This window comes from Eubalaena glacialis, chromosome 10 (genome assembly GCF_028564815.1).
Source record: "Eubalaena glacialis isolate mEubGla1 chromosome 10, mEubGla1.1.hap2.+ XY, whole genome shotgun sequence".
Classification (NCBI taxonomy): domain Eukaryota; kingdom Metazoa; phylum Chordata; class Mammalia; order Artiodactyla; family Balaenidae; genus Eubalaena; species Eubalaena glacialis.
Window position 1 is genome coordinate 60,392,659 of NC_083725.1, and position 26,735 is coordinate 60,419,393.

General features: G+C 39.0%; 1 protein-coding gene across 5 annotated transcripts in view; it reads left to right on the top strand.

Moving 5' to 3' along the window:
- Positions 1-14,300, top strand: part of PRCP (prolylcarboxypeptidase) — a 70,488-nt gene extending 56,188 nt beyond the window's left edge. For all 5 annotated transcript variants that reach the window (XM_061202797.1, XM_061202794.1, XM_061202793.1 and 2 more), the window contains 4 exons: positions 4,008-4,172; positions 5,122-5,309; positions 13,453-13,669; positions 13,771-14,300. In XM_061202797.1, coding sequence (XP_061058780.1) covers positions 4,008-4,172; positions 5,122-5,309; positions 13,453-13,669 — 570 coding nt within the window. In that variant the 3' untranslated portion in view covers positions 13,771-14,300. The remainder of the gene's footprint in view (positions 1-4,007; positions 4,173-5,121; positions 5,310-13,452; positions 13,670-13,770) is intronic.
- Positions 14,301-26,735: the final 12,435 nt, after the last annotated feature.

Here is a 26,735-nt window from a genome sequence, read left to right on the forward strand (position 1 = left end):
ATGGTTCTTGTCAGGCTGCCACCCTCAGGGCACTGCATAGACAGCAGACTGAGGTACACCCCCCAGTCTTTCTGTGAAGGAGACTTCTTTGCTTGTTTGGAGCTTCTGCCTGAGGGGCAGGCTTCAGGTTTAACATGTATTTAGTGGCCTGCAAAGCTGCTCTTAAGGAATGTAGGCCATGGATGCCATCTTGGTGCATTCCCTCTGCCTTGCTTCAGCTTGCTGATATCACCTAGAAAAGAGCTTATACACTCATCTGGAGCCCTGTTTTTTGTGACTGCCCAGTGGACACTTCCAGATCACCTGACTCTGGTGGCCAACAGGGCTCATGCTTGTATTCCCACAGCACTGTATATATTTGCATACTTTTAAAAGCTGGTGCTTGAGGGTCTGGCTTCTAGTCATCCTGAAAGAAAGAGCTAAGATCCTCCCTTTTGGGATGCTGACAGGTTTTGGCATGTTCTCAACTACTTGGAGTTATTAAAAATATAATAGGCTGCTTGGATAAGCACAAAGGTTTGAAAGACACCCAAGAGCTAAGGCAGGGTTGAACAACAAGGTTCATCTCCTACACGAGGCCACTCCTTCATGACTGGGAGAGGTGGTTGTTTCTACTATATAGAAACTAACACAGAGAGTCAAACAAAATGAAGAAATAGAGGAATACGTTCCAAATGAAAGAACAAGATAAAACCTCAGAAAAAAATCTTAATGAGAGAGATATTAATTTACCTGATAAAGAGTTCAAAGTAATGGTCATAAAGATGCTCACTGAACTGGGGGGAAGAATGGCTGAACACAGAATTTCAGCAAAGAGATGGAAAATATAAAAAAAGTACCATGTAGAAGTCACAAATCTGAAGAATACAATAACTGAAAAAAATTACACTGGAGTGGTTCAACAGCAGATTAGATGAAACGTAAGACAGGATCAGTCAACACAAAGACAGGGCAGTAGGACTTACCCAGTCAGAGCAGCAGAATGAAAAAAAGTGAAAATAGCTTAAGGGACTTATAGACTAACATTTACATCAGGTGGTCTAACATTCACATCATAGGGTTCCCAGAAGGAGAAGAGAGAGAGAAAGGGGCAGAAATCTTATTTGAAGAAATAATAGGTGAAAGCTTCCCTAATCTTCCAGATCCAGGAATCCCAGAGAGTTCCAAATAAGAGGAATCCAAACAGACCCATACCAAGACACATTATAATTAAAATATCAAAAGTTAAAGACAAGGAGAAAATATTAAAAAACAACAAAAGAAAAAGCAATTTGTTACATGCAAGGGTGCTCCCATAAGACTATGAGCAGATTTTTTAGCAGAAACTTTGCAGGCCAGAAGGGAAAGACACAGTATATAAGGTGCTGAAAGAAAAAACCTTTCAACTAAGAATACTCTACCTGGCAGTTATCATTCAGAAGTGAAGGAGAGATAGAGTTTACCAGACAAGCAAAAGCTAAAGGAGTTCATCACCACTAAACCAGCCTTATAAGAAATGTTAAAAGGGACTTCTTTAAACTGAAAAGAAAGGGCACTAAGTAGTAACAAGAACTCATATGAAAGAATAAATCTCACTGGAAAGGCAAATATATAGTAAAGGTAGTGGATTAATTACTTACAAAGCTAGTATGAAGGCCAAAAAAATCAAAAGTAGTAAAAATAACTATGGTTACAGTAACTTGTTAAGGATACACAAGAGAAAAAGATCTAGAATGTGACTTCAGAATTATAAAATGGGGGAGTAATAATGTTGAGCTTTTCAATGGGATCAAACTTAAGTTGTTATCAACTTAAAATAGACTGTTATCGATATAAATTGTTATATGTAAGCCTCATGGTAACCACAAAACAAAAACTTATAGTAAATATACAAAAGATAAAGAGAGAGGAATATAAACATACCACTAAAGAAAGTCATCAAGCCACAAAGGAAGAGAGCAAGAGAAAAAGAAAGAAAGGAGCTAGAGGAGCTACATAAACAGTCAGAAAACAATGAACAAAATGGCAATAAGCACATACATATTAATAATTACTTTAAATGTAAATGGACTGAATTCTGTAATCAACAGACATAGAGTGGTTGAATGAATAAAAAACCAAGACCCATCAATATGTTGCCTATAAGAGACTCACTTTAGATGTAAGGATACAAACAGACTGAAAGTGAAGGGATGGAAAATGATATTCCATGCAAATGGAAACCAAAAGAAAGCTGGGGTAGCTATACTTATATTAGACAAAATAGACTTTAAAATAATGACTATAATGATACACAAAGAAGTGTGTTACATAATGATAAGGGAGTCAATTCAACAAGAATATATAACATTTGTAAATATTTATGTGCCCAACATAGGAGAACCTAAATATGTAAAGCAGATATTAACAGACTAAAGGGAGAAATAGACAGCAGTACATGAACAGTAGGGGACTTTAATACCCCACTAACATCAATAGATAGATTATCCAGGCAGAAAATCAATAAGGAAACATTGGTTTTAAACAGCACATTAGACTAGATGGACTTAACACATATTTATAGAACATTCTATCTCAAAGCAACAGAATATACATTCTTCTCAAGTGCACATAGAACATTTTCTAAGATAGATCAAATGTTAGGCCACAAACAAGTCTTAGTAAATTTAAGAGGATTGAAATCATATGAAGCATCATTTCCAACCACAGTGGTATGAATCTAGAAATAAATTACACAAAGAAAACTGGAAAATTCACAAATATTTGGAGATAAAGCAACATGCTATTGAACAACCAATGGGTCAAAGAAGAAATTAAAAGAGAAATTTAAAAAATACCTTGAGACAAATGAAAATGGAAATGTAACATACCTAAATTTATGGGATGCAGGAAAAGCACTTCTGGGAGGGAAGTTCATAGTGATAAATGCCTCAAGAAACAAGAAAAGTCTCAAATAAACAATCTAAATTTACACCTCAAGGAACTAGAAAAAGAACAAGTGAAGCTCCAAGTCAGTAGAAGGAAAGAAAGAAAGATTAGAGGAGAAATAAATGAAATATAGACTGTATACTTCAGCTTTAACATCACTATCTAGAGTTCAATATTTGTTTATAATTTTTTGAGGTAAAATTTACATACAAATTGTGTGTTGTTTGTTGTATAATCCAGACCCCTATGAAGATAAGTAATATTTTCATAACCTTGATATTTCCCCATGTCCCTGACTAGTGAGTCCTGCCTTCGCTCCCAACCCCAAGTATTACCTGTGACTTTTAGCTCTGATTATAGTCGAGGGTTAGGAGTATTTTGAACTGGGGAGCTGCCTGATATGCTTCTTATAATGTTACAGACGTAGGAGCTTGGTGTAGTTTTTCCAAAAGAAATTTCATAAATTTTGCATTTTCATAAAAATACAGTCATTCTTTCAGCAAACATTTAGCTGCCAGATGCCTTGCTAAGTGCCAAGGGAGACATTCTGGAATCAAATGAGTGCGGTATCAGCTCTGATAGAAATAGGCACAGGATGAGGAGGCACAAAGAAGGGAGTGATTTAGTTCTGTCTGACTTGAGGGCATAGGCAACAATGGCCTCATAGAGGAGGTGACACTTGAGCTGCGTTGAGGAAGATGAGTTGGTGTTTTCCAGGCAATAGTGGAGTGGGAGAGTGGGAAAAGGGCATTTCAGTGTGAGCGAAGGCAGTGAGGAGGGAAAGAAGTTGGTGTGGTGGGAATGGTTTTGCTAGGCTGGAGCAAAGGCTGCAGAAGATAAACCTAGAGTGGTAAATGGGGAGGACTTTGCATACCATGCAAATGACTTTGGTTTATTTCTATAGTTTGGAGAGTAATTTGAAAGGTTTATTCATTTATGAAGGTGGTTATATGCAATAGACAGAAATTGTCAGGCAATGCCATTAGATGCTTAAGATTGTTTTATGATCAAATCAAACTCATATTTCTTCTTTATTTAATTAAACTGTAATTTTATATTTATATTCGACTCTTCTCCCTTTTATCTCTCTAAAATGACAGGTAGTGTGCCAGTATTTGAAAAATCCCAATGTATCTGATACATGGCTGCTGCAGAATATTTTCCAAGCTCTGAATGTATATTACAATTATTCGGGCCAGGCGAGATGCCTGAATATATCAGAGACAGCAACCAGCAGTCTGGGAGCCCTGGGTTGGAGCTATCAGGTAAGTGTGTATATTTCCCCAAGTGGAACTTACTTTTCACTGATATAGTTGTGCTATAACAGAGAATTTGCAAGATTTTATCACCTGGATCCAAATCTGAGCTCTGTTACCTTATACTTTGAGACTGTGGGTAAGTTTCCTCATTCATACATTCATTAAATACCAATTCCATTTTTAAAAAATTTATTTTACTGAAGTAAAGTTGATTTACAATGTTGTGTTAATTTCTGCTGTACAGCAAATTGACTCAGTTATACATATATATATTCTTTTTCATATTCTTTCCCATTATGGTTTGTCACAGGATATTGAATATAGTTCCCTGTGCTATAGAGTAGGACCTTGTTGTTTATCTGTCTTATATATACTATATATACTAGTTCAGTTTGGTATTTAATCATCACAGAATATATTCTGAGTACTTACCACAAGTCAGGCACTTTTCTAGGCTCCAGAGACACAAAGGTAAATGAGATACGATCTAATCATCAAATATAGCTTGGTGGAAATGATAGGTAACTAAACTAATGTTACAATAGATCTTGGTAAGTCCTATAAAGGTAGCATTTTATGGACACAGAAAAGAAGGGGGAGTCTAACTTGATTCTGTCTGAGCCTCCATTCCTTCCTTCGTCTGTACAATGAGACTAGTAATAATAATAGTAATACTTTTCCTCCAGAGTTGTTTTGAGGATTAAATATGACAATAGATGTGAAATGAAGCAGTTTGCAAAGAAGGAATGTATAGCCCCAACTTCTGTGACTTCTCAGCTGAGCCTTTCCAGGAATAATGAGAGGTGGTATGGCATAAAGAACAGGGGCTCTGAAGCCAGACTGCCTGAGTTCAAACCCTGGCTTTACTGCTTATAAGCTTTATGATCTTGGACAATTTATTTAACATTTTATACCTCATCTTCTCACTGGAATCTCTCCTGGTTTGCTTTTTCAGACCTGCACGGAAATGGTCATGCCCTTCTGTTCTAATGGTATTGATGACATGTTCGAACCTCACTCGTGGAACTTTAAGGAATTTTCTGATGACTGTTTTAAACAGTGGGGTGTGAAACCAAGGCCCTCTTGGATCCCTACTATGTATGGAGGCAAAAACATCAGTTCGCACACGAACATCATTTTCAGGTGAATTTTTGCTGATCCAAAGAAAACTTTGGTTGATGGAGACATTTTTAGAATAGCTGAGAAAAGAGAACCAGGAAAATGCTGCACAGTTACAACGATATAGAATACAGCAGTGGTATCCATCATGTTTTTCTACTCCTTGAAAGACAGAGGATGCTGAGAGGTGATATGAATTTTTGCTCTATTACCAGTATGCTTAAAGGCTTAAAAACAACAGCAACAAAGTTAAAATATTAAAAAAATACTCTCCAACACAAAATGAAGCATCATCTGTTGTTCTCAATTTGTGTTACTATTGTTATCAATGGTAATAAAAAATTTTAATATATATTTAACAAACACTTTTGAAGTGCCCACTCTGTTCTGTCCCAGGCACTGTATGAGGCACTTTAAATAAATTACTTAATTCAATTCTCACAACAACCCTTGGAAGCAGTTTTTATAGTCCCTTTTTTACTGAGGAGAAAAGTGAAGGTCACTGTGAGCAGTCACTTGCCAAAACTCATCCAGCTTTGTTTTAGTTACCAAGTGATAAAGTCAGTTTTCAACCTTGGCGTGTCTGACTGTGAAACCAGTGTTTGTTCTTCTGTTACACTGCTGCACTAGTAGTGTCATATTTGGTATTGGTTCACATTGGAGTTAATTGAGTAGACTCTATGTGTCTGATTGCGACTTCAAAATTTCCATGTTTTGGCTTGAATATTAGGTTGTTAGTTATTAAAATAGCAACCATTTAATTAAAAAATTTCCCCAAATCTATATGGAGATAGTAGAGAGATACCCATACATATCCCTCAACCTGGACCTATTGTTTACATTGTAACTGTCATTCTTTTACAAACTCTTCTAAACAGAGTCACATTTGACCTTCTAGACATGGCCAGTAGCTTTTAGGAGTGAGGAATGCTGTTTTGACTGAAGGATCACTCTCTGGGTTTAGACCAGTGGCACTGCCCATTTTGCAAAAGAGCCTCTTTCTTATTGGGTTCATGCTATTTTCTCACTCAGTAGGGTACCTGCCCCCCCGTATGGATAACTTAAAGATTCTTTTTAATTTCCTGAAATTGTTTTCCTTGTCCTCAATAGGAGTCTTCAAAACTATACTTTTCATCTCAGCCTTATGAAGTGACAGTTGAGCAAATAAGGATATTTAGGGTATTTAAGGAAACTGCCAAGTTAGGATGTTTGAAATCAGGAAAACATGAAAGGACTGAGAGAACTGAAAAAGGCTTAAGTATAAGCCTTGGGTGTCCAAGGTCATCTTTGTTGCCTCAGAGGAGGAAGTACTTTGTCATGTTCTTGTTTTTCTTTAGGCGCTTACCTCCATGTAGTATTTATATGGATTTCTCTAGCATGCTGATGCTGTAAGCTCAAAGCTGAAGTTCAAGTTGAATTGTAAAGTGGAGTCTTTAAATCCTTGTATAAAGGTTTTAATATTTGAGTTTTCGTCAAATACATTATCCTTTTTTATTGGCTTCAACCATTACAGATGAGTATTTTAGTGATCCATTTGTCCTTTTATACTATTTTCCTCAGGGTATCAAAATAACAATCGTCATTATCATCATCATCATCATCATCATCATCATCATCATCGGGGGAAAGGATAGATTTTGTGAAAAAAGGTTGAGGAGTAGAACTGAAGCCAGTAGGTGGAAATTATGGCTCAGTGTTAAAAACTTCTAGCTCAGTGTAAGAAAGGACTTCCTAACAGAGTTGTGCAAAGGCAGAATGAGCTGTCTTAAATTACTTAAGCTCTTTGACCCTCAGTTTTCTCTTCTGTAAAATCACCCACAGAGTTGTTGTGATGCTTAAAAAATTTAACCCAGTGAAGTACTTGGCCCGGACCTAGCAAATATATGTGCTCAAAAAATGTACGTTGAATGAATAAATGGAAGTATACTCTCAGCCTGTACTTTACCTTTTAGCCAACAGGGGACTATTTGTCCCTGAATGTCCTTTCCTTCCTCTTGTTTCTTTTTCCTAAGGCTCGGGCATCCTCCAAGAAACCTTCCCTGACACCTCCAGGGAGGTTAGGTTTCCCCCACACACTTAGCTCCACTGAGGCCTGTGACTGTCCCTTAGTGCCCTGTGTGGAAATTATCTGTTTGTGTTTCTATCTGCCCCATGAGACTGTAAGCTTCTCAATGACAGAGACTTCGTCTTAATCATCTCTGTGCCTTTAGCACCTGCTACAGTGACTGGCACATAGTGGATGCCTAATATGTTTGATAAGGATGAGGAATGATATAAAGCTCAGAAAGGCTTCAGAGGCATGTGAAAGTTTAAAGGCAGAACTATATGAAAATGCTGGTTTATCTTTCTGCAGTGGCAAGTCTACTTTTAAAAAGAAATCTTTTCCCAAATGCTGCTAGGTGTGAAGAATTCAATGTAAAACTTAAGTTATTTAAAAATTCAAAATTCTACTGCTTTTCTGAAGAAAGCACATTCTGAAAGTAAAAGAGCAGCTTTAGGTGTCTCTGTTCTGTCTACTTAGTGGCTATCAGCTAGAAAACGTTACTGGTTGATGAGTAAGAAAATGTCCGAGGAACCATGTGGAAAGTGTATTTTATGTTCATGCTTCTCTCAAGTCACCTCACACAAATCCAACTGTGACTGCTTTTCTGGTTAGAAAATTCAGTCTGTTTTTAATTGTTGGATTAGAGATTTGCCAGTTAAGAGCTTGGGCTTTGAAGTCAGGGAGACCTGGGTGCCATTCTGCTTCTACCCTGAATTAGCTGCGTGGCCTCAGGCAAATTGCCAATTTATATGAGTTAGAAATAATGACTACCTGCCAGAGTTACTTCGAGGAGTAGATAGATCATCATAGAAGTGAGCACTGTGAGGGCAGAGGTTTTGTCTGTTCACGGTTAAGTCACCTGTACCCAGTCAGTACCTGACACATAGTAGGCACTCAGTAAATGTGTTGAATGAATGAGGATTTAATAGTAGTTATTAATAGTTCCATTTCAGCAATTTTCTTATTCCACAGTGGTTTTGTTGGAAGGATTTATTTTTTCCCCAACTCCAGTTGGTAAGAAATTATCTTACCAATGGTCATTTTCAGTTATTTAAATATAAATCCAAAAAGGAGTCTCTGAGAAGCTGGTTAGTTTAACATCATTTCTCAGGCAAATTAATTGTTGCCAGCCATTAAGTGAGGCTCACTGTTGGGAATTTTATCCAGGCATCTAGATTCTCTCATGAAAGCCAGTATTTTTTTTTTCCTGTAAATTTCCCAGTGACTGGTTTAGCTTTCACATGTCTAGGACCAAGAAATTCAAGTCCATGTGCATCTTAGGTCTCTCAGCAACTCCAAACACTGTTGCTAAGCCACTAGGCTGATTCAGATGACCTTTTAAATCAGATGCAGTTTGCTTATTATGTGGCTGTTGGGATAGCTTTTTTGTTTTGCAAATAATGGAGAGTTTCCTATCTGGGTTGGTCCTGTCAAATTGCAATAATGATAAAGGCCATTTGTTCACTTAAGAGAATCCAACCCCTTGTGTAGTTTACTTTAAAAATTTATCTCATAGTTGAAAACTAAGGCTCCTATTTTGCATGTGAGTTTTTCCTCTTGTTTTTAACAAAACCAAAAAAACAAAAGTACATTTTTGGAGAGATTTTTTTCCCCCAAGAATGATGTTGTTAAGTTGCAATTGAATTAATTTTTTTAAGATGAAAAATGTGGTTAAAAGTGTGGTGAGGGTAGAACAGGGGTTTTAAACTTGTATTTCAAACACACATGTATTTAACATACCTAAATGCTTATTTCTTTTTTAATTTGTACATTTACCTAGAAAATTGATTGCATTAGTTTTCTGACCAAATTTCTGTGAGAAATGCTATCGCGTCCCTTTTCATTATTCATTTACCTCTCAGAAGTATTAACACTTCTTATGCTTGTAGAATATGATAATAACTATAATAATGCTACACATTCATGTAGTGTTTTATGGTTTATACCTTATTTCCACATATATTATTCAACTTGGGCCTCACAATATCTCTGTGAGTGAGGGGCATTATCTTTAAAAAATTTTTTTTTGGTAATACACATGAGAATTGAGGTTCAGAGGGGTCAGGTGACTTACCCAAAGTCATGTGGCTTACTAGGGTATAAAACTTAGATCTGCTGACTTAGTTCATTGTTTCTTGCCAGTATTACACATAGCTGAAGGTCAGTCTCTATATATTTATATGAACCACTTATGTGAACTCTGCTTTCCCATGTAAAAAGTACTGAAGTGATTTACATGTTCCTAAACTTGCATGCGTGTATTTATAGATCTCTTTTGTGTAGGGCATCTGATGTAAGGCTACAAATAACTAGATACATTCTTTTTTCATTCATTCAATAAATATTTGTATGGCTCCTACTGTGTGCCAGGTGCTGAAGATACAGTAATAAAACAGACAAAAAGCCCTGCCCTTGGGGAGTTCTAGTTTGAGAGATGGATAATGAACAAGATAGCACTTATAAGCATGTTAGAAGGAGATAAGTGCTAAGGGGAAAAAATAAATAAGGGGAAGAGGGTTATGAAATGTTGGTGGGGGGTGGGGAGAAGTTTGAAGCTTTAGATGATGTGACTAAGGAAGACCTCACCAAGGGTGACTTTTGAATAGTGATGTGGAGGAAGGAGCTCGGTGGGGTAAGGATACTCCAAGCAGAGAGGTAAGCAGAGGCAAAGGCCTTGAGAGGTAAATGTCCCAGCATGTTCTCCTCCAGGTACAGTGAGAAGGTCACTGTGGCTGGAGTGGAGTTAAGGAGGGAGAGAGTAGCAGGAGATGAAATCAGAGAGACAGCAGAGGGCCCAGATCATTTAGAGACTTGTAGGTCCTGCATGTTTGGTTTTTACTCTGAATGAAATGGGAAAACTTGGAGTGTTTTAAGCAGAGGAGTGACATAACCTGCTTCAGATTTTAACAGCATCAGGTTGGCTGCTGTATTGATATTAGATTGCAGGGAGACAAGAGTAGAAGCAGGAAGATCAGTTAAAAGGCTATTCAGGCTAGAGATAACAGTGACTTAGACCAGAGCAGCGGCAGTGGGGTGGTGAGAAGAGTTCAAATTCTGGATATATTTGAATTTATAGCTGACAGGATTTGTCGACAGATTAGGTATGAAAGAGAGATTAAAAAGTAACAAGTTTTTGGCCCAGCAACTGGAAAGATAAGGTTGCCATTGACAGAGATTGGGAAGATAGTGGCAGGGCTGGTTGGGAGTTGGAGAGTATCAAGAGCTCTGTTTTGGACCTGAAAGCTCGAGATGTCTCGTTAGACTGCCATGTAAAAATGTCAAGTATATAATTGAATATTGGTCCTGAGGTTTAGGGGAAAGGTCCTGGCTAAAGATATTATTTGATAGTCATTTGTGTATAGATCGTACTTATAGATGAGAGGGTTTTTCTTAAATGATTATGCAAATTATGGAAATAATTTCATATGTCTGATAATATGACCTTGAAGATTTGTTATTTCAGGCTTCATAACAATATCAGCAAAATAGAATGTGCATTAAACAAATGTCAGAACACACGTTAAAATGTTCTGTAAGTGATTTCAAGTGATTTATAGATAGACATACCAAGAAGTGCTGTACGGGGAAAAGTGACCTAATACCTACCATGGGCCAGGTACTTAAATCCAGGTGTTTCAGCCCCTGTTATATCCTGAGGAATCTAAGCTTCCATGAGATTAGGAAGATGAGAGGCAGACCTGGGACTGGAACCCAGGTGTGTCTGATCCCGAAGTTTGTGCTCTTCTTACTCTGCACCACACAAGCCAAGATGGTATGTGCTGTTGATTTCCAACAGCAATCATGTGTCCATGAAATGCAATGTAGTATAAAATGAGCGTTGGAATAGGGTTACAAGATCTGAGTTTGTATCTCAGAGGCTTGATTTGAGTAAGCCTTCTAACTTCACTAGGCATTAGTTTTCTCATCTATAAGAGTTGTAATTAAACCTACCTCACATGGTTGGTATAATGTGAGGTCAAATATGAAAGGCTTTGTAAACTTTAAACCAGTCAGAAATTGACAAACTGATCTTAAAATTCATCTAAAAATGCAAGGGACCCAAAATAGCTAAATCAATCTTGAAAAGGAAGAACAAATTTGAAGAACTCATACTTCCTGATTTCAAACTTCGTATAAAGCTTCTGTAATCAATACAGTGTGATACTGGCATAAACATAGACATATAGATCAGTGGAAGAGAATTGACCGTCCAGAAGTCAGCCCTTATCTGTGTGGTTAATTGATTTTTGGCAAGAATGCTAAGACAATTCATTGAGGAAAGAATAGTTTTTTTCAAGAAATGATGCTGGGAAAACTGGATATTCACAGGCAAAAGAATAAAGCTGGATCCCTATTTCATACTATACAAAAAAATTAACTCAAAATGTTTCAAATGATTTAATTGATAATTCAATTTAAAAATGAGCAAGGATCTGAGTAGACATTTTTTTCAAAAAAGATATACAAATGGCCAATCAGCACATGAAAAAAATTCTCTATACCATCAGTCATTTGGGAAATGCAAATCAAGACCACAATGATATTCCATTTCACACCCACATAGGATGACTATAATCAAAAAGACACATAATAAATGTTGGTGAGGATACAGAGAATTTAGAACCCTCAGATGTTGTTTGTGGGAGTATAAAATGCACTCACTTTGGAAAACAGTTTGGCAGTTCATCAAAAGGTTAAGTCATTATATATCCCAGAAATTCCATTCCTAGTTATATACCCAAAAGAAATGAAAATATTCATCCATGTAAAAACTTGTACACAAATGTTCATAGGAGTAATATTCATAATAGCCAAAAAGTGGAAACAACACAAATGTGCATCTGATGAATGGATAAATAAATGTGGCGTATCCATATACAATAGAATATTTTTGGCAATAAAAAGGAAAAATGTACTGATACATGCTATAACATGGATGAAACGAAAATATGTCAAAGTGAAAGAAGCCAATCACAAAAAACAACCATTATATAATTCCATTTATATGAGATGTCCAGAATAGGCAAATCTATAGAGATAGAAAGTAGATTAGTGGTTGCCTGGGGCTGACAGTGAGGGGAAGTAGTAGAGGGGAATGAGGATTTGACTGCCAGTGAGTATAGGTTTCTTTTGGGGGTGATGAAAATGTTCTAAAATTGATCGTGATGATGGTTGCACATCTCTGAATATACTAAAAACCATTGAATTTGTATGATATGTGTCCATTTTGTGGGAGATGAATTATATCTCAACAAAGCTGTTAACAAATACTATTAGGGATGCTGTCTGTGTTTGTATTGGCTTTTTTTTCAGCTAAACTAAGTATCCTGTTTCAATGACTGATCCTGTTTACATCATTCTGAAATGTGTTGTGTGCACCAGCCAGGACTAATAACCTAATAGCGTTTCCTTAATTTTAAAGCTAATGTAAAATGAGTATCTTGAGTAATGCCCAAAAGTTCTGATTCTAGATTCAGAGCAGTTTTTTCGGTCCTACCACCCTATTTCCCAAAGTACTATACTAAGAGGGAAATTTTTTTTAAAAAATGAAGGTTTTTTTTTTTTTTAAAAGAGCCAAGAGATAATTAGCATTTTTAAATATGGAAATTTTTCTTTATCACTTTGGTATTTGGGTCTTAGGAAAGAAGGAGACTGGCTTTAATTGAGGGACTCCTATGTGCCTGACACTTATTAAACATATCCACATGTAGCATCTGATTTAACCCTTGAAGCAACCTTATGAGGTAGGCCTTGTTAACTCTACTTTACAGATAAGGAGACTGAGTCAGGTAACTTGTGTAAGGTCATACAGCTTTTGAGTGATGAAGCCAGGATTGGAATTCAGTCTTCTAAATTCCAAGTCCCAGTACAATCTAGGTTGATTCATGGGGCATCACCTTCAGTCTTCTCTGGTCCTATTTCTGTACCTGCTTGCAGAAATATTGTCAAACTCCAGGATAAAGCACCTTTCTATATGACAGATTAAATCCTCAGATCAAATCCCCCAGGTTATAAGCTTATAATTTTAGGTGTTATGCATATAGTAGGTTTCTCCTATCTTACATTTGTGTAGATATAAAAAACTAATAATCTTTTTTTTTTTTTTTTCTTTCCCTCACTTAGCAATGGTGAACTAGACCCCTGGTCAGGAGGTGGAGTAACTAAGGATATTACAGACACCTTACTTGCGATCGTCATCCCAGAGGGAGCGCACCATCTAGATCTCCGAGCCAACAATGCCTTTGATCCCGTCACTGTGCTATTAGCCCGCTCCTTGGAAGTTAGACACATGAAGCAGTGGATCAAAGATTTCTATGCAAGTCTGAGAAAGATGCACTGAGTAACGTTCGATCATTTTCGGTTTCTTCTTTTAAGTTCATTCCACCCACATTTCCATTCACTTTGGTTTTCTGTACATAATTACTTTCCCTTGTTTATTAGATTTGGTGTGGCAAAGGTTGAGATAGAAGAGAACGTGATGGTGGTGATAGCAGCCATCCAATGACCTGAGTCCTTGCCATCTTTGTGCCACCTCCAGGAAGAATCTCTTCATGACAGCTTTCCCACACCATCAGTGGCCTTGATAACTGGAGCAGAGTATTGACTGCCTTTCACAAGAGGGGGAGTCACTTCCTTGGTTTCTCTGAAAGCAGGGATTTATTGGTTTCGAAGTTGAAGTCTCTTTGGCCCATTTGTCACTCGCCCCTCCTCTACTTTCCCAAAAGGAAAAGCAGAAGATGGATAAAAATGATGTAATTGCAGCTGGTAGGAAGGATATCCAGTGCCAAACCAGGAAATGGGAGCCATTTCTTTTGTGCTTGATTTAATGACTTTGAACTGTGCTGTAAATAAAGAATAGGGCTGGACCTTATACCTGTGTGTTGCTTCTGAAGCTCACTCCAGCTGTTGGGAATGCTGTGTGCACTGGGCTTGGCTGTTTTTGGAAAGTCCTTTAATTTTCTCTCTTCTATTTGGCAGCTTTTCTTAGTTCTGGGATATTTGCCACCATGGTACTGCCAGTAAGAAATCTGGCCTTTTTCTGCTCCGTTTCTCTTTGTTTCTGAGGTCAGTTTTGTGGTAGTTTGGTTAGGTTTTGCCAGTTTAGGAAAATGACTCTGTTTTCCTTTTCTTTTTACATCTGAGCAAGTTATATTCTGTGGTTACTGATGATACTTCAGTAAGAAGCCTTTAAAAACTGATGAATCAGCTATTCAGAAGGTAGAATATAGTTATGTTCAGCATTTTGGTTTTTAGATTTTATTTTCTGGTGATTGGTATGCTGTCATTAAAGCCAGAAGTGTCAGGACACTAAGAGGCAGGTGCACAAGAACTTTTCTGTATGGCTTCCAAAAGACAAGCTGACTAATTCATGCAGGCAGCATATTTGACATTAATAAATGGCTGAGCCGTTCCTATTTCCAAGGGGTTGGCTTCTTTCAAGCAGTTCTTACACTGAGACCTTTCTTCAGAAGAGCTTTTCTAGGATAACAAATAGGGTTGGATCAAAACCTTTCAGGGACAGAGAGAGAGACTAACAGTTTCTACTCTGTTGAAAGATTTCTCTTCCCTTGTTTGCTTTTATTTTCTCTCAGTTTTTTTTTCTTCACTCTGCCTTGGGAACATTTTCTGCTTTTTAAAAACTGTATCTTGAGCTTGAGTATTTCTAAAGCACTTATTTTTTTTATAAAATGCAGATATAATGTTCATTCTTGGGTGGGAGACTGAAATATTCCCCTTACTTTCCCTGGTATCTGGGAGATACAGAAAAATCTTTGTCTGGTTTTGGAAGCCTTCAGTTCTCATTGTAATAAGTTGTCCATCAAAGCATTTGGTCACTATTTTCATTTCAGCATCAGAGAAAAGTCTGCTGGGGTGGGAATTTAAGGGTCAAGACAATACTAGTTTTTATTCTTTGTCAACTAAGAAGTTATATAATGCAGGGTTTATGGGCTTAATGGAGGATATTCTTACTATTTATTTTAGGCTATATTTATTTTAGGATATTTTCATTGAAACCTTTTTTACTTAAAATCTTTAAAATACTTTGCCACTTCACTTAATATTGATTGTTTGGATGAGTTGCATTTTTGTGAAGAGAAAAGTTGTCAAAAAATGACTGTTTTTTATGTACATGTTTTTTCTATGTACATTTCATGACAGATAGCAGCCTTAACTAAAGTTGGCCTAATTATAATATGCTAAAATTTAATTTTAAATTGAAAAAGAATTGAAGCATCAAATAAGCCTTATTTAAAGCATCCCTCTAATTATTAGATGATACTTTTGAAAGACCAGGAAAGAGAGACACAGAGAGTTGGAGTGTTTTTTTTTTTCTCTGTCTTTGTTACTCTAACTACCTAGAGTCAATGGGCAGAACTAAAGAAATTTAGAGATCTTTCTTAAGGGATCTGTAGAGTCAAGAGATTATCCAGAGGAGCCAATGTCTAGTCTAGTATATTAGAGAGTTCTGAAGGCAACTCGGATGTCATCCAGTCCAACCACATCATTCGTAGGTGATGGCATTGTGGCCCAGAGAGAAGGGACTTGTCTAAGGCCTCACAGCTCATTTTTAGCAGAACCAAGCCTTGCATCCAGGTTTGTTGTTGTTGTTGTTTTGTTGTTTTCACTTTATTGGTGTAGCTTAAATCTTTGTTTGAATTCAAGCAACAAAACCTCATTAAACCAGCTTAAGCAAAAGAGGGAATTTATTGACGCTATGCAGGAATAGCTCCAGGACTTGGGTAACTAGGAATTGTGAAAGAATGGAATTAGGGTGTGGAAAGTCATTAAAAGTCAAGACTGCTACTTTCTCTCGCTTACAGCAGAGGTCACCAGTTGTCAACCAGTGCGTACGATTTGCTTCTTTTATTTGTAGTTTGGCTAGCAGTCTAAAGTGTGCATGTGCATCAGAATTACCCGAGGGGCTTGTTAAAACATTGATTGTTGAGCCCCATCCCAGAGTTTGTAATATGTCTTGGGGTGGATCCTGAGAAGTTGCATTTTTAACAAGTTTCCAGATGATGCTGGGGAATCACACCTTGAGAACCACTAGTTAAGAGAATTCTGAATTTGAATTTCCTCAGACAAGGCATGTGCCTTCAGTTCTCCTCACTCTTGTTGTCCTACCTGATCCCATTTGAGTAGGAGAGCCCTGCCGAACGCTTCCTTTCCCATGGCTGCTTCATCTCTGCAGATCAGCTTCCTCTTCTCTGCTCGCAAAAGGCCTGTCACGACTTCCCAGAATGGTGTCCTCAGGCCCCTGAGGCTGTACCATCTCACAAGCCCACAACTCTCAGATGGTTAGGGAGGGATAAGACCATAAAAGCATGGCTTCAGAGACACACTATTTAGGATGAGGGTGGAGGAAGAGCAGCTCAAGCAATTCAGTGTATTACTATCAAACAGTGTTTCTTGGAACACAGGTGTCCAACAAAATGCCAATGACTTATGTAATAGAAAGATCCATAGTTAAGCAAGGTTGGAAAATGATGGGTTAAACAAAGTTAAATCGTTTTTTTTAAAATCTGTAAATATGCATTGTGACTTTCCGAAATGGTGATCAAGAATACAACTTTTGCTTACAGAAATGTTCTTACTTACAGAACATTTACAAGGCATAAGATGTTGTTCTGGAACCTGGAGGATACAATGGTGAAAAAGCAAACACAGTGTCTCTACTAATAAGGTTTACATTCCAGTGGGAGGAAGACACAAAATGTCAAATTATACAGACAGAGGGTACAATTATAAGTGTTATGAAGAGTGGGGTTATTAGGAAATTTAGCGGCGAATAGTCTGAGCTGGTCTGCGGGAGCAAGAGAATGCTGTTCTGAGATGTGACGTTTTAGGTTATCTAAACGGTAAATGGGGGCTATACTAGAAGAAGAGTGGAGAAAACGGCATGTGCAAAAGCCCTGAGTGTAGTATACTCAAGGAACTGAAAGAAGGCCTCTGTATGGGACAGCAGATGACCACATGACCACAGAGAAAGTGACATAAGATGAATCTGGAGACCTGGGCAGGGAGGAAGCTCATTCAAGTAGACCATGATAAGGAGTCTTTATAAGGAATGAGAAACCGTCGATTGTCCTTATTCGGGGGAGTGACATGAACAGATTTTCATTTAAAGAGATCACTCTGGCTATAAATTAGAGAGTGTATTGGAGGGGGTAAGCATGTAATATAGGAGGCCACAGTTGCAGTTGTCCAAGTAAGAGAAAGAGAGCTTTGACTAGGGTGGTAGAGGTGGAAATGAGAAGTGGATGAATTTGAGAGAGATTTGGTAAGGAATGCCAGTGGGATTTGGTGATGAGTTTTATATGAGATGAGAGTTGGGCAGGTGTCAAGGTTGATGATTTCTGACTAGTGCGCTTGGATAGATGGTGGTGCCATAGACTGGAAAGAAAGCCCCACTGGGTGAACAGGTTTGGCAGGAAGATTATGAGTTGAGTTTTGTCATGCTGAGTTTTATATACTTTTGAAATAACCAAGTGGAGCTAGCTGTCAAGTAGGACTGTTGGATGTAAAGATCTGGAACCCAGTCTGGGCTGGAGAGCCATGGTGAATAGATGGTAATCAAAGCATGGGATATGAGCTCAAGGAACTAGTGTTCAGGAAATATACTTCAGGAGCTGCTACTATACTGTACTTACCACAATACATTCTTAAGAAGAAGACCCCAAACATCCTAATTCTCCTGCAACTGTAGTACATTTGACTCCACTGAGCCAACCCATCACTTGATCCCTGGTACAGCCTTTGCAAAAATTGGGATCTACCTCTCTGCACTCATTTCCCATTCTTACTGCTGCCTTTCACTTTCCTAATAACCTGCACTTCAAACACAAAAATTTCTATTATTCTAAAATACTGCTCCTGGGCTTCCCTGGTGGTGCAGTGGTTAAGAATCCGCCTGCCAATGCAGGGGACACAGGTTCAAGCCCTGGTCTGGGAAGATCCCACATGCTGCGGAGCAACTAAGCCTGTGTGCCACAACTACTGAGCTTGTGCTCTGGAGCCTGCGATCCACAACTACTGAAGCCTGCATGCCACAACTGCTGAAGCCCGCATGCCACAACTGCTGAAGCCCGCAGGCCTAGAGCCCATGCTCCACAACAAGAGAAGCCACCGCAGTGAGAAACCCACGTGCCGCAATGAGAAACCCACGCGCCGCAACGAAGAGTAGCCCCCGCTTGCCGCAACTAGAGAAAGCCCGTGCGCAGCAACGAAGACCCAACACAGCCAAAAATAAATAAAATAAAATAAAAAATTAATTAATGTATTTAAAAAAATAAATAAATAAAATAAAATACTGCTTCTCTGTCTGATTCCCTTCTCATCACTACCCTCCAATGTGTTTTCACTGGCAAACTTCCTTGCATCCTTCAAAGCCCAGATCAACTTGATTACCTCTCCTGTGAAGTCTTTCTCAGCTTTCCCAAAGGAGTAGTCTTTCAAATCTATGCTGTCACAGAACAAGGTTCACACCTAGGGTGTCAGCTAGAATGTAAACTTCATCAAGGTAGAGATTGCCTTGTTCATTTCTGCATCTCCAGTACCTTTCAGCAATTCCTGACCACCTCTAATTTAGTACACATGCCCCAAACATTTAGCAATAAATTGCTAAATGTTTTCACCCTCTTTTTAGGAAGACCAAACTATCTGAGAGCAGGGACTATGCCTTACTTCTTCTAGTAATCAGCATCTAGTAATGGCACGGCGCTGGGCAGCTGGTCTCAGTAGGCCCTTGGTAAATTTATACGAATGGATACTTTCCAGGGTGGAAAGGCCAAGCTTTCTGTCCATCTCTATAGCCAAGCATCTTTCACAGCTCTGATGTGCTTACATGACCTCCTGCCCTGGGCTTCCCTGGATTTTGGAAAGTACTTCCTGCCCTGGGCTTCCCTGGGTCTGCAAGTACTCAATACCTCTAAAACTTGGACTCACTGATTTTCCCTCACTTCAACTACTCATGCCCCAGGCTCCCTCTCCTACTCCATCAGTCTGGCACTTTTTATCAAAGGAGCTGAATATAACTCTGCCTTGATGTTAGGTGGGAATAGAACACTGACTAGAATAGCCATTCAAGTGGGTAGATTTCTCTGGAGCCACTTTTCAACGCAAGGGGGTGAAGGAAAGGGCTGGTTTTAACAGATTTTGCTGCCTAATAGCGGAGATACATACAATTGCAGAGCTGAAAAGCAGTCTTGGGATCATTTAGTTCTACATGTGTGTTTAACATGACTAACATCTTTAATAAGAAACCCAGGCCTGGAATGTGAAAGTTACTTGCCCAAGGTCATATAGCTCACATGTTTGTTTATTATTTATTTTAAAATTTTTGTCACACCTGGTTCTGAAAGGATTTCAGGTGATCTAAAAGATATACAGTAAGCACAGCATAAATGGGACAGAAGAGATTTAAAAGGGATAGGGATGTAAAATGGATCTAGGAATGCAAACCATAAAGTAGCATTTATCCAACAGTTTCCACCGAATGCTAGTAAGGCCAGACGTAAGTGGGTGTTACATAAAAAAGAGGTACATGAGCAAACTGTTTGAACATGGTTAAAATAAATTTAAACAGATTATCTTTACTACAGAATCTCTCAAAACTTTGATATGCCACGTTCATTGTGAAATCAACAAGAATGTGACATTTCCCAAACTTATTTGATCTATAACCCCTTTTTCAACAACGTTTAAGAACTAATGCTCTGCCAAACATACACTGGGGAATGCTGCCATGGAATTCTAGACATTTTCTGATGATAGAGGCCAAGAAAATTTGGCTCTAAGCTTTTTATCAGCCATCTGCAAAGAGGAAAACAAAGTCAGTTAAACAGTTCACACTGTACTTAAGATCAATCAGCCTGGAGAGTCCCAGGCAGGAACTTCCTGAAAGAGCCTCAGAAAGTGGAAAAATGTAATGAATAAGATTTTCAATTTCTCTATACATATTGCTAAATTTCACTGTATTCATTCTTATATGACCTTTCAGTATAAAGGAAATTCATAACACCAAAGTATAATGATTAAATTGTAATGAGCTAATGAAACATACTACGGGTATGTATATATATTGGGTGTGTGTGTGTGTGTGTGTGTATTTGCTAATCTGACTTAATCTAGAAATATATAGATTTTACAGTGTCTGGAGGAACACTCTCAGTCAAAATTTTTCTGAATAGATGTTCGTCGGCCAGTTTAAATGTCATTGTAGATAGTTGAATAAGGGGAAGGAATGATGTTTTGTAGCACAAATGAAGTAGTTTGAAAAACTGCTTCTGAATCTACGCAGACATTTGTATCTACTATTACCCTACTTGGCTCACAGATGAACTATGGGACCAGTGGCAGCTCACCAGCCATGTGGAGGCAGAGCAGAGATAGGGAATCAGGTGCTTCTATGCGGTGTTGTTTGCATCTGTTACCAAACTTCCTCCTTAGCTTTGGGAGAGTGGTTTTAACTGCTTTTCTTTGTTTTGTAGCCCCTGAAATCTAGATGCAAATAGCCAAAGAAAGGCGTGCAGAAAACCATCAATCAATAACTCCAAGATATTAAACTCCAAGTGAAACTTTGCTCAGGTGATATGTAAGGTGCTATGACACTGAGGATGTATAGTAAATGCCCTTGAATAAGTGCAGTACAGTGGAAATAGCCAGATGATTTGATAAATGGCCTCCTTTTTCATCGACACAGGCTATCAGATTATTCTTGTTTCAGAAATCTCACGGTCGACAGGAGACATTTCATATGTTATCATGATGTCAGTTCATTTAGTTAATCTATCTACCTTCAGAATGGAAGGTACAATATAAAGCAGTAAAGTAAATCATCTGCTTTATCTCTAAGGAACTCATGGTAAGAGTTACACCACCTCTTTTGTCTCCTTTTCTGATGCCACAAAACCCTCACCTGCGGGAGTTTATTCTTTAGGTCTAAGCCAGTGGTTTTCAACTGGTGTCAATTTTACCGCCTAGGGACATTTGACAATGTCTGGAGATGTTATTGGTCATCACAAGTCGGTGTGTATGTGTGTGTGTGGGGAGGGGGGTGGGTTGTACTGGCATCTAATTTAGTGGACATCCTGCAGTGCAAAGGACAGCCTCTCACAACAAAGAATTGTCTGGCCCCAGATGGCAATAATGTTGGTGTCGAGAAACTCTAGTCTAACCTAAATCTTCTCCATTATAATTTAAGGCCCTTTCCTCAAGTTTTACCCAACAAAGGAGATGAAAAACTGATGATTTATTCAGCTCATCCAATAGTCTTACGCTCTAAAAAACACAATAGCACAATGTATAGTACAGACACATTACCATCTCTAAAATTTAATAACCTTTATTTTGAAGTCTGATTCTTAAGTTACTCCTTGAATTTCTCTTCACTGGGCCAAATAACTGCAATTCTTTGGATTGTTTGTTCATTTATCATTTGTTCATTCAAACATTTATTGAATGGCTAGTCTATGCAGTACAGTGTTAGGTAGTAAGAATTCAAAGGCAAAGCCCTATTGTTTTCAAGAAGCTCACTATTAAAGGGGAGAGATGGTCACAATGTCAGATGATTAAATACTTTGGGCTAAGAATTTGGGTTGCATTCAGAATGCTGTGGGAGCATGAAAGCTGAAGTGATGAATTCATCCTGTAAGTTTGAGGAAGGCTCTAAAGGAGAAGTAACATTTGAACTGAGACTTGAAGGATGGAAGTTTGCAGGGTGGAGGGAGCTTGGTGAGAAAGGCAATAAAAGCACTATTTAAAAAAAGATATTAAGCACTCATCATGTTATTGTGAAAAAGATAGACATAGCTCCTATCATCATGGGGGTTATAAAAAGAAAGCCAAAAGAAACCTCCCCTGTAATGCTTGTATCATAGTTTACATGAACTCTGCTGCCTGCCTTTTCTCATTTTGAGCCCCTTAACATCCCTGTGTGGGAAGCAAGGCAGATATTACCTACCTCCATTTTATAAAGGAGGACCATGAGGCCAAGAAAAATGAAGAAACTTCCACCCCCAACCACTAGCCACAGATCTAGTAAATGGCATGGTCTGATCCCAAATCCTGTGCTTTTCTACCATTCCTTGGTTCCAAATGCAATTTCCTGTGGCAGAGAGGCAAGCACAGTCTTTCTACCCCCCTCCTTTCTCTACTGTCTTCATCTCTGGCTAAACTTTTGTTTTCTGCTGGCCCCAGTGCAGAAGAAGTTTTTCAGCCTTCCGAGTTCTGATTGCTAAGGGACTTCCCAGGGAAGGAAAGAGTGAGAATTGCTGTCCTGCCACTATCCATTTGCAAAATAATTTCTACCTTGATTTCCCAGATTTTTTGAGAAATAAGGAAAACTGAGATGTGGAACAGAAAATCCCTTTTGTTTGTCTTGGTGTTTGATAATGTATGCAACCTCTCTGGGTGGTTTAAGCGGTTTAGGTACTTTCTACAAAAGGGATCTTTTAATGACAAAACTAATGTGATTATCTGAGTGAGGGTGAGAGGCGTATTCAAAGCTTAAAGAAAATCTGTTAGAATAGCTGAATGTATCTGCTTAATCCTTTCTCTAATGTGGCTGAACAATGCTCTGGGAAGCCATTGGTCCGTTCTTTCTTCTAGTAAATGCCTGTCTCCAGAGGTAGGGACTGTTTGCAGCTTTTGATACCCTTATGCTTCACCTTCTCAGCTGCACAAAAGTACAGGAAAAGCCTGGAGGAGCCCAAAGCACTGGCAGAAACCAGGTGTCTCCTGAATGCTGAGGGCGAAATGTACAGCACATGCACGCTTTCTCCACCAGCGTGCGAAGAAGTCGGGGCCGCAGTAACCAGCGGGAATGGCATCTCAGAGAAGGGCCCTGTTCTTTGTGCCTGCTTTCATTGGGTGCTGGGTGAGGGATCACTTGTGGAAGCTTAAAATCTTACACCTGAGTTTTAAGAGTGGTTGAGCTACTCCTTTTTGGGGGGTGGGGGTGGGCAAGGGAAGCATAAGAGGGGAGAAAAGTGATACAGGTTTGGGTTCTGCAAATTGCTCTGTGAATCTGAAGCAAAATCAAAGTCCTTTCTCTCATTTGTGAACTCAGGATAATAATACCTGCCACATAAATTCACTGTGAGAATCAAAGTGAAAACCTGAACATGAATGTGAAAGTGTCACAGCCAATCTAGAGCATGATCAGATAACATGTTGTACACTTTTATTTTTTATTTTACCTTACTTTATTTAAAGTATTATTTTAAATTCTTGTTCTTTTAAGAATACCTTTCTTTTCTAAATGTATAATTCAATTTAACTTAAAACATTTATTCGTTACTTACTATGTGCTGGGCACAGTTCTGGGAATACAGATACAAATAAGTCTCTGAACTTTAAGGAGGTCATAATCTTGTAGGGAAGACAGGCATGTAAAATTCAGCTTGATAAGCATGCATCAGAAGTGATTAATTTTAACCTGGAGTCAATAATAATAGATAAATGTTATACAATACTTACTATTTGCCAGGAGCTGAGTCAAATGTTTTCCTTAGGTTACCTCATTCAATCCTTGTAGCCCTATGAGGTAGGAACTATTATGCCCATTGCACAGATGAGGAGGCTGAGGCTTGGTCAGATCAATTAAGTCACTTTTCCACCACCATAGGTGGTGGGCCAAATTAGAGTCCCAAATCTGTCTGACTTTACAGTTTAAACCCGTACTCATTGTGCCATGCTGCATCTCAAATCAAGGAAGACTTCCCTGAGGAGTTAACCATAGCTGGGTTTCAAAACAGAATTAGAAGTTTTCCAGATGTACAGAGGAGAAAGGCAGATGGAATAGCATGGGTAAGAGAGCACATTGGCTAGAAAAGCATCTGTGCAGAGAGGAACTAGAAGCAGTTTGTGATGATAATGGAGTGGGCAGGTTGGACGAGTAAGTTGGGGCCAGATTATGATCTTTCACACTGCACCTTTGTGGAAAAAGTATGTAAATTATTTACTTTAATTAATTACTTGATTTATATTTTGTTTATCAAAAAGGGTTTTACAGGACTTCCCTGGTGGTCCAGTGGTTAGGAATCCGTCTTGCAATGCAGGGGACGCTGGTTCGATCCCTGGTCAGGGAACTAAGATCCCACATGCCGCAGGGCAAATAAGCCTGTGTGCTGCAACTACTGACCCTGCGTGCTGCAACTGGGGAGCCTGTGTGCCACAACTACAGAGCCCATATGCTCTGGAGCCTGAGCGCCACAACTAGAGAAGCTGCACGCAGCAACTACTGAGCCCACGTGCCACAACTACAGAGAGAAGCCCATGCGCCACAACGGGGAGCCCACGTGCCACAACGAAAGATCCCGCATGCAATGCAGCCAAAAATAATAATAAATATTTTTTAAAAAGGGTTTTGCAGAAAGTGGGAACGGTAGCCACTTTTATGGTGCAGAATCACAAAATATACTTCAAATTTTAGAATCAGAAAACTTTCATGATGGAAGGCACTTAAGAGATCGTGGACTCATTCTCTGCAAGAGGAAATCAAGGCTGAATGCATGTAAATGTCTTAATCAAGGTTATAAAGCAGTTTAATCAGCTGAGACAGGAATATCTGTGTTTTTCAGATGGATTATGGAGTTAAAGTGAACAATAAATGATAGTTACAGGATTATCTTCAGGTGCATTTATAGAAATTGGTGAATTGAAAAGAGAGATAGATAAAGTAGATAATTGCAGGGAATGGGAATAAAGTCCTTAGTTGAAGCTGTAGGTTCCCCACTGGGAAACTTCACAACAGCTCTCTTCGAAGAGTGGTGTTGGATATGTAAGTGAGTGTCTTGGCTGAGCTGAAGCTGGGAAACGAGTTTGCCTGGAAAACAGAGTTAAGATATATCTTCCTACATCTACTTATTACATTTTTTTGGCCACTTTAAATGGGGGCCTGGAACAGATGTGAGCTGGTTCTTGTTCTCATTGAGCTCACAATCTGAAAGATGGGACAGACAAGAAAACAGGTAATTGCAACCAACTGAATTTAGTAATAAAAATAAGGTGTAGGATGCTATGGCAGCCCAGAAGGGGCATGAGTAACTGTGTTCTGGATGGGCAAGGAAAAGCTTCCTTGGGTCGGGGGGGTGCAGGTAGTGACATCTAAGGTAAGACCTGAAAGATGAGTAAGAGTGCAATGCAGGAGAGGGAAAAGAGTGCTCTAGATAAAGGGAACAGTTTATGCAAATACCCCAAGTAATTTGGGAAAATTAACTTGAATGTACTATTCCCATTTGGTATAGCTGAAGTGTAGTGTGTGAGGAGGGAGTGATATGAGTTTTCTTCTCTGACCTCCCCTTCCCCAATACGCAAGTTTACATATACAGGCAGTTTACTAGAGAGTGTCACAACTCTGACAAAAAAGATAGAAATGCGTTTGGGAGTACCACAGAGAGCAGGTGTTGATGTACTGGGAGCACACTAAATGATTGCAGAAAACAAAAACTCCACTATTCCCCCCTCCCTGTGTCACTACAGCTAACCCACTGACCTGAGAACCAGCCTTCCTAAAGAAACTACTTCTCACCTCTAAGACAGAAAACAAAAGGCATGAAATCAATGCTCTGAATGTAAACGAGACAAATAAATGTCAGTGCAGCAGGAGGGGAGAGCAATAAAGTGAGCAGGCCTGAGTGATGGTGGTAACCTGCTGAATTCTCAGGTCACAGAGTAATTTACTGACTGGTCCTAGGCCACTAGATAATTATCCAGACAGCCCTGATTCTGGTGCAAAGCCTCCTGCTGCTTATGTTATTAACACCAACAGCAATCAGCGGGCGTTGGTGGGAGCAAACCGAGTCCCCAGGCTGCTGAGTGAATGCAGAGGCACCTTCCAGGGCCCTCTGAGCTGGACCTCACCAGGAAAACTGGTTGGCTCCAACATTCAGATCTTTGCCCAGCTGCTGTGTGGTCCCCAGGGAGAGGCTCCCCAAGGGTGGCTGAGGGCTTGGACAAAGGAATAAGATACCCAAGTTCTGGAATTTGACCACCTTGTGCAAAGAACCTCTGCCCTGTCCCCCCCTTGGACCTGACTGGAAAGTGACTTTGAGGCCTCCCCAGAATAACTTAAATTAATATCCATGGAGCAATGTCAAACACTTCTCTTTGACATGGCGTGGGAATTAGACTCCACCGCGTTCATATGGGGCCAGGGAAAGTGATGGTGTCTGTTTTAGGGTTTAATCATTTGGGAGCTTGACCTCAGGTAACCCTGAAGGAATTTTAGGGGGCAGTTGGTATGGGAGTAGGGCTCTCTTATCCCATGTCCCTCTTTAAAATATGATAACATATGCAAAGTGCCCAGCACATAGTAGACATTTTCAATCAATGTGACTGTACTCCCTCTTCTTCCTCCTATGACATTATGTGGCGAATGGCCTCCTGACTGATCTTTCATTTTC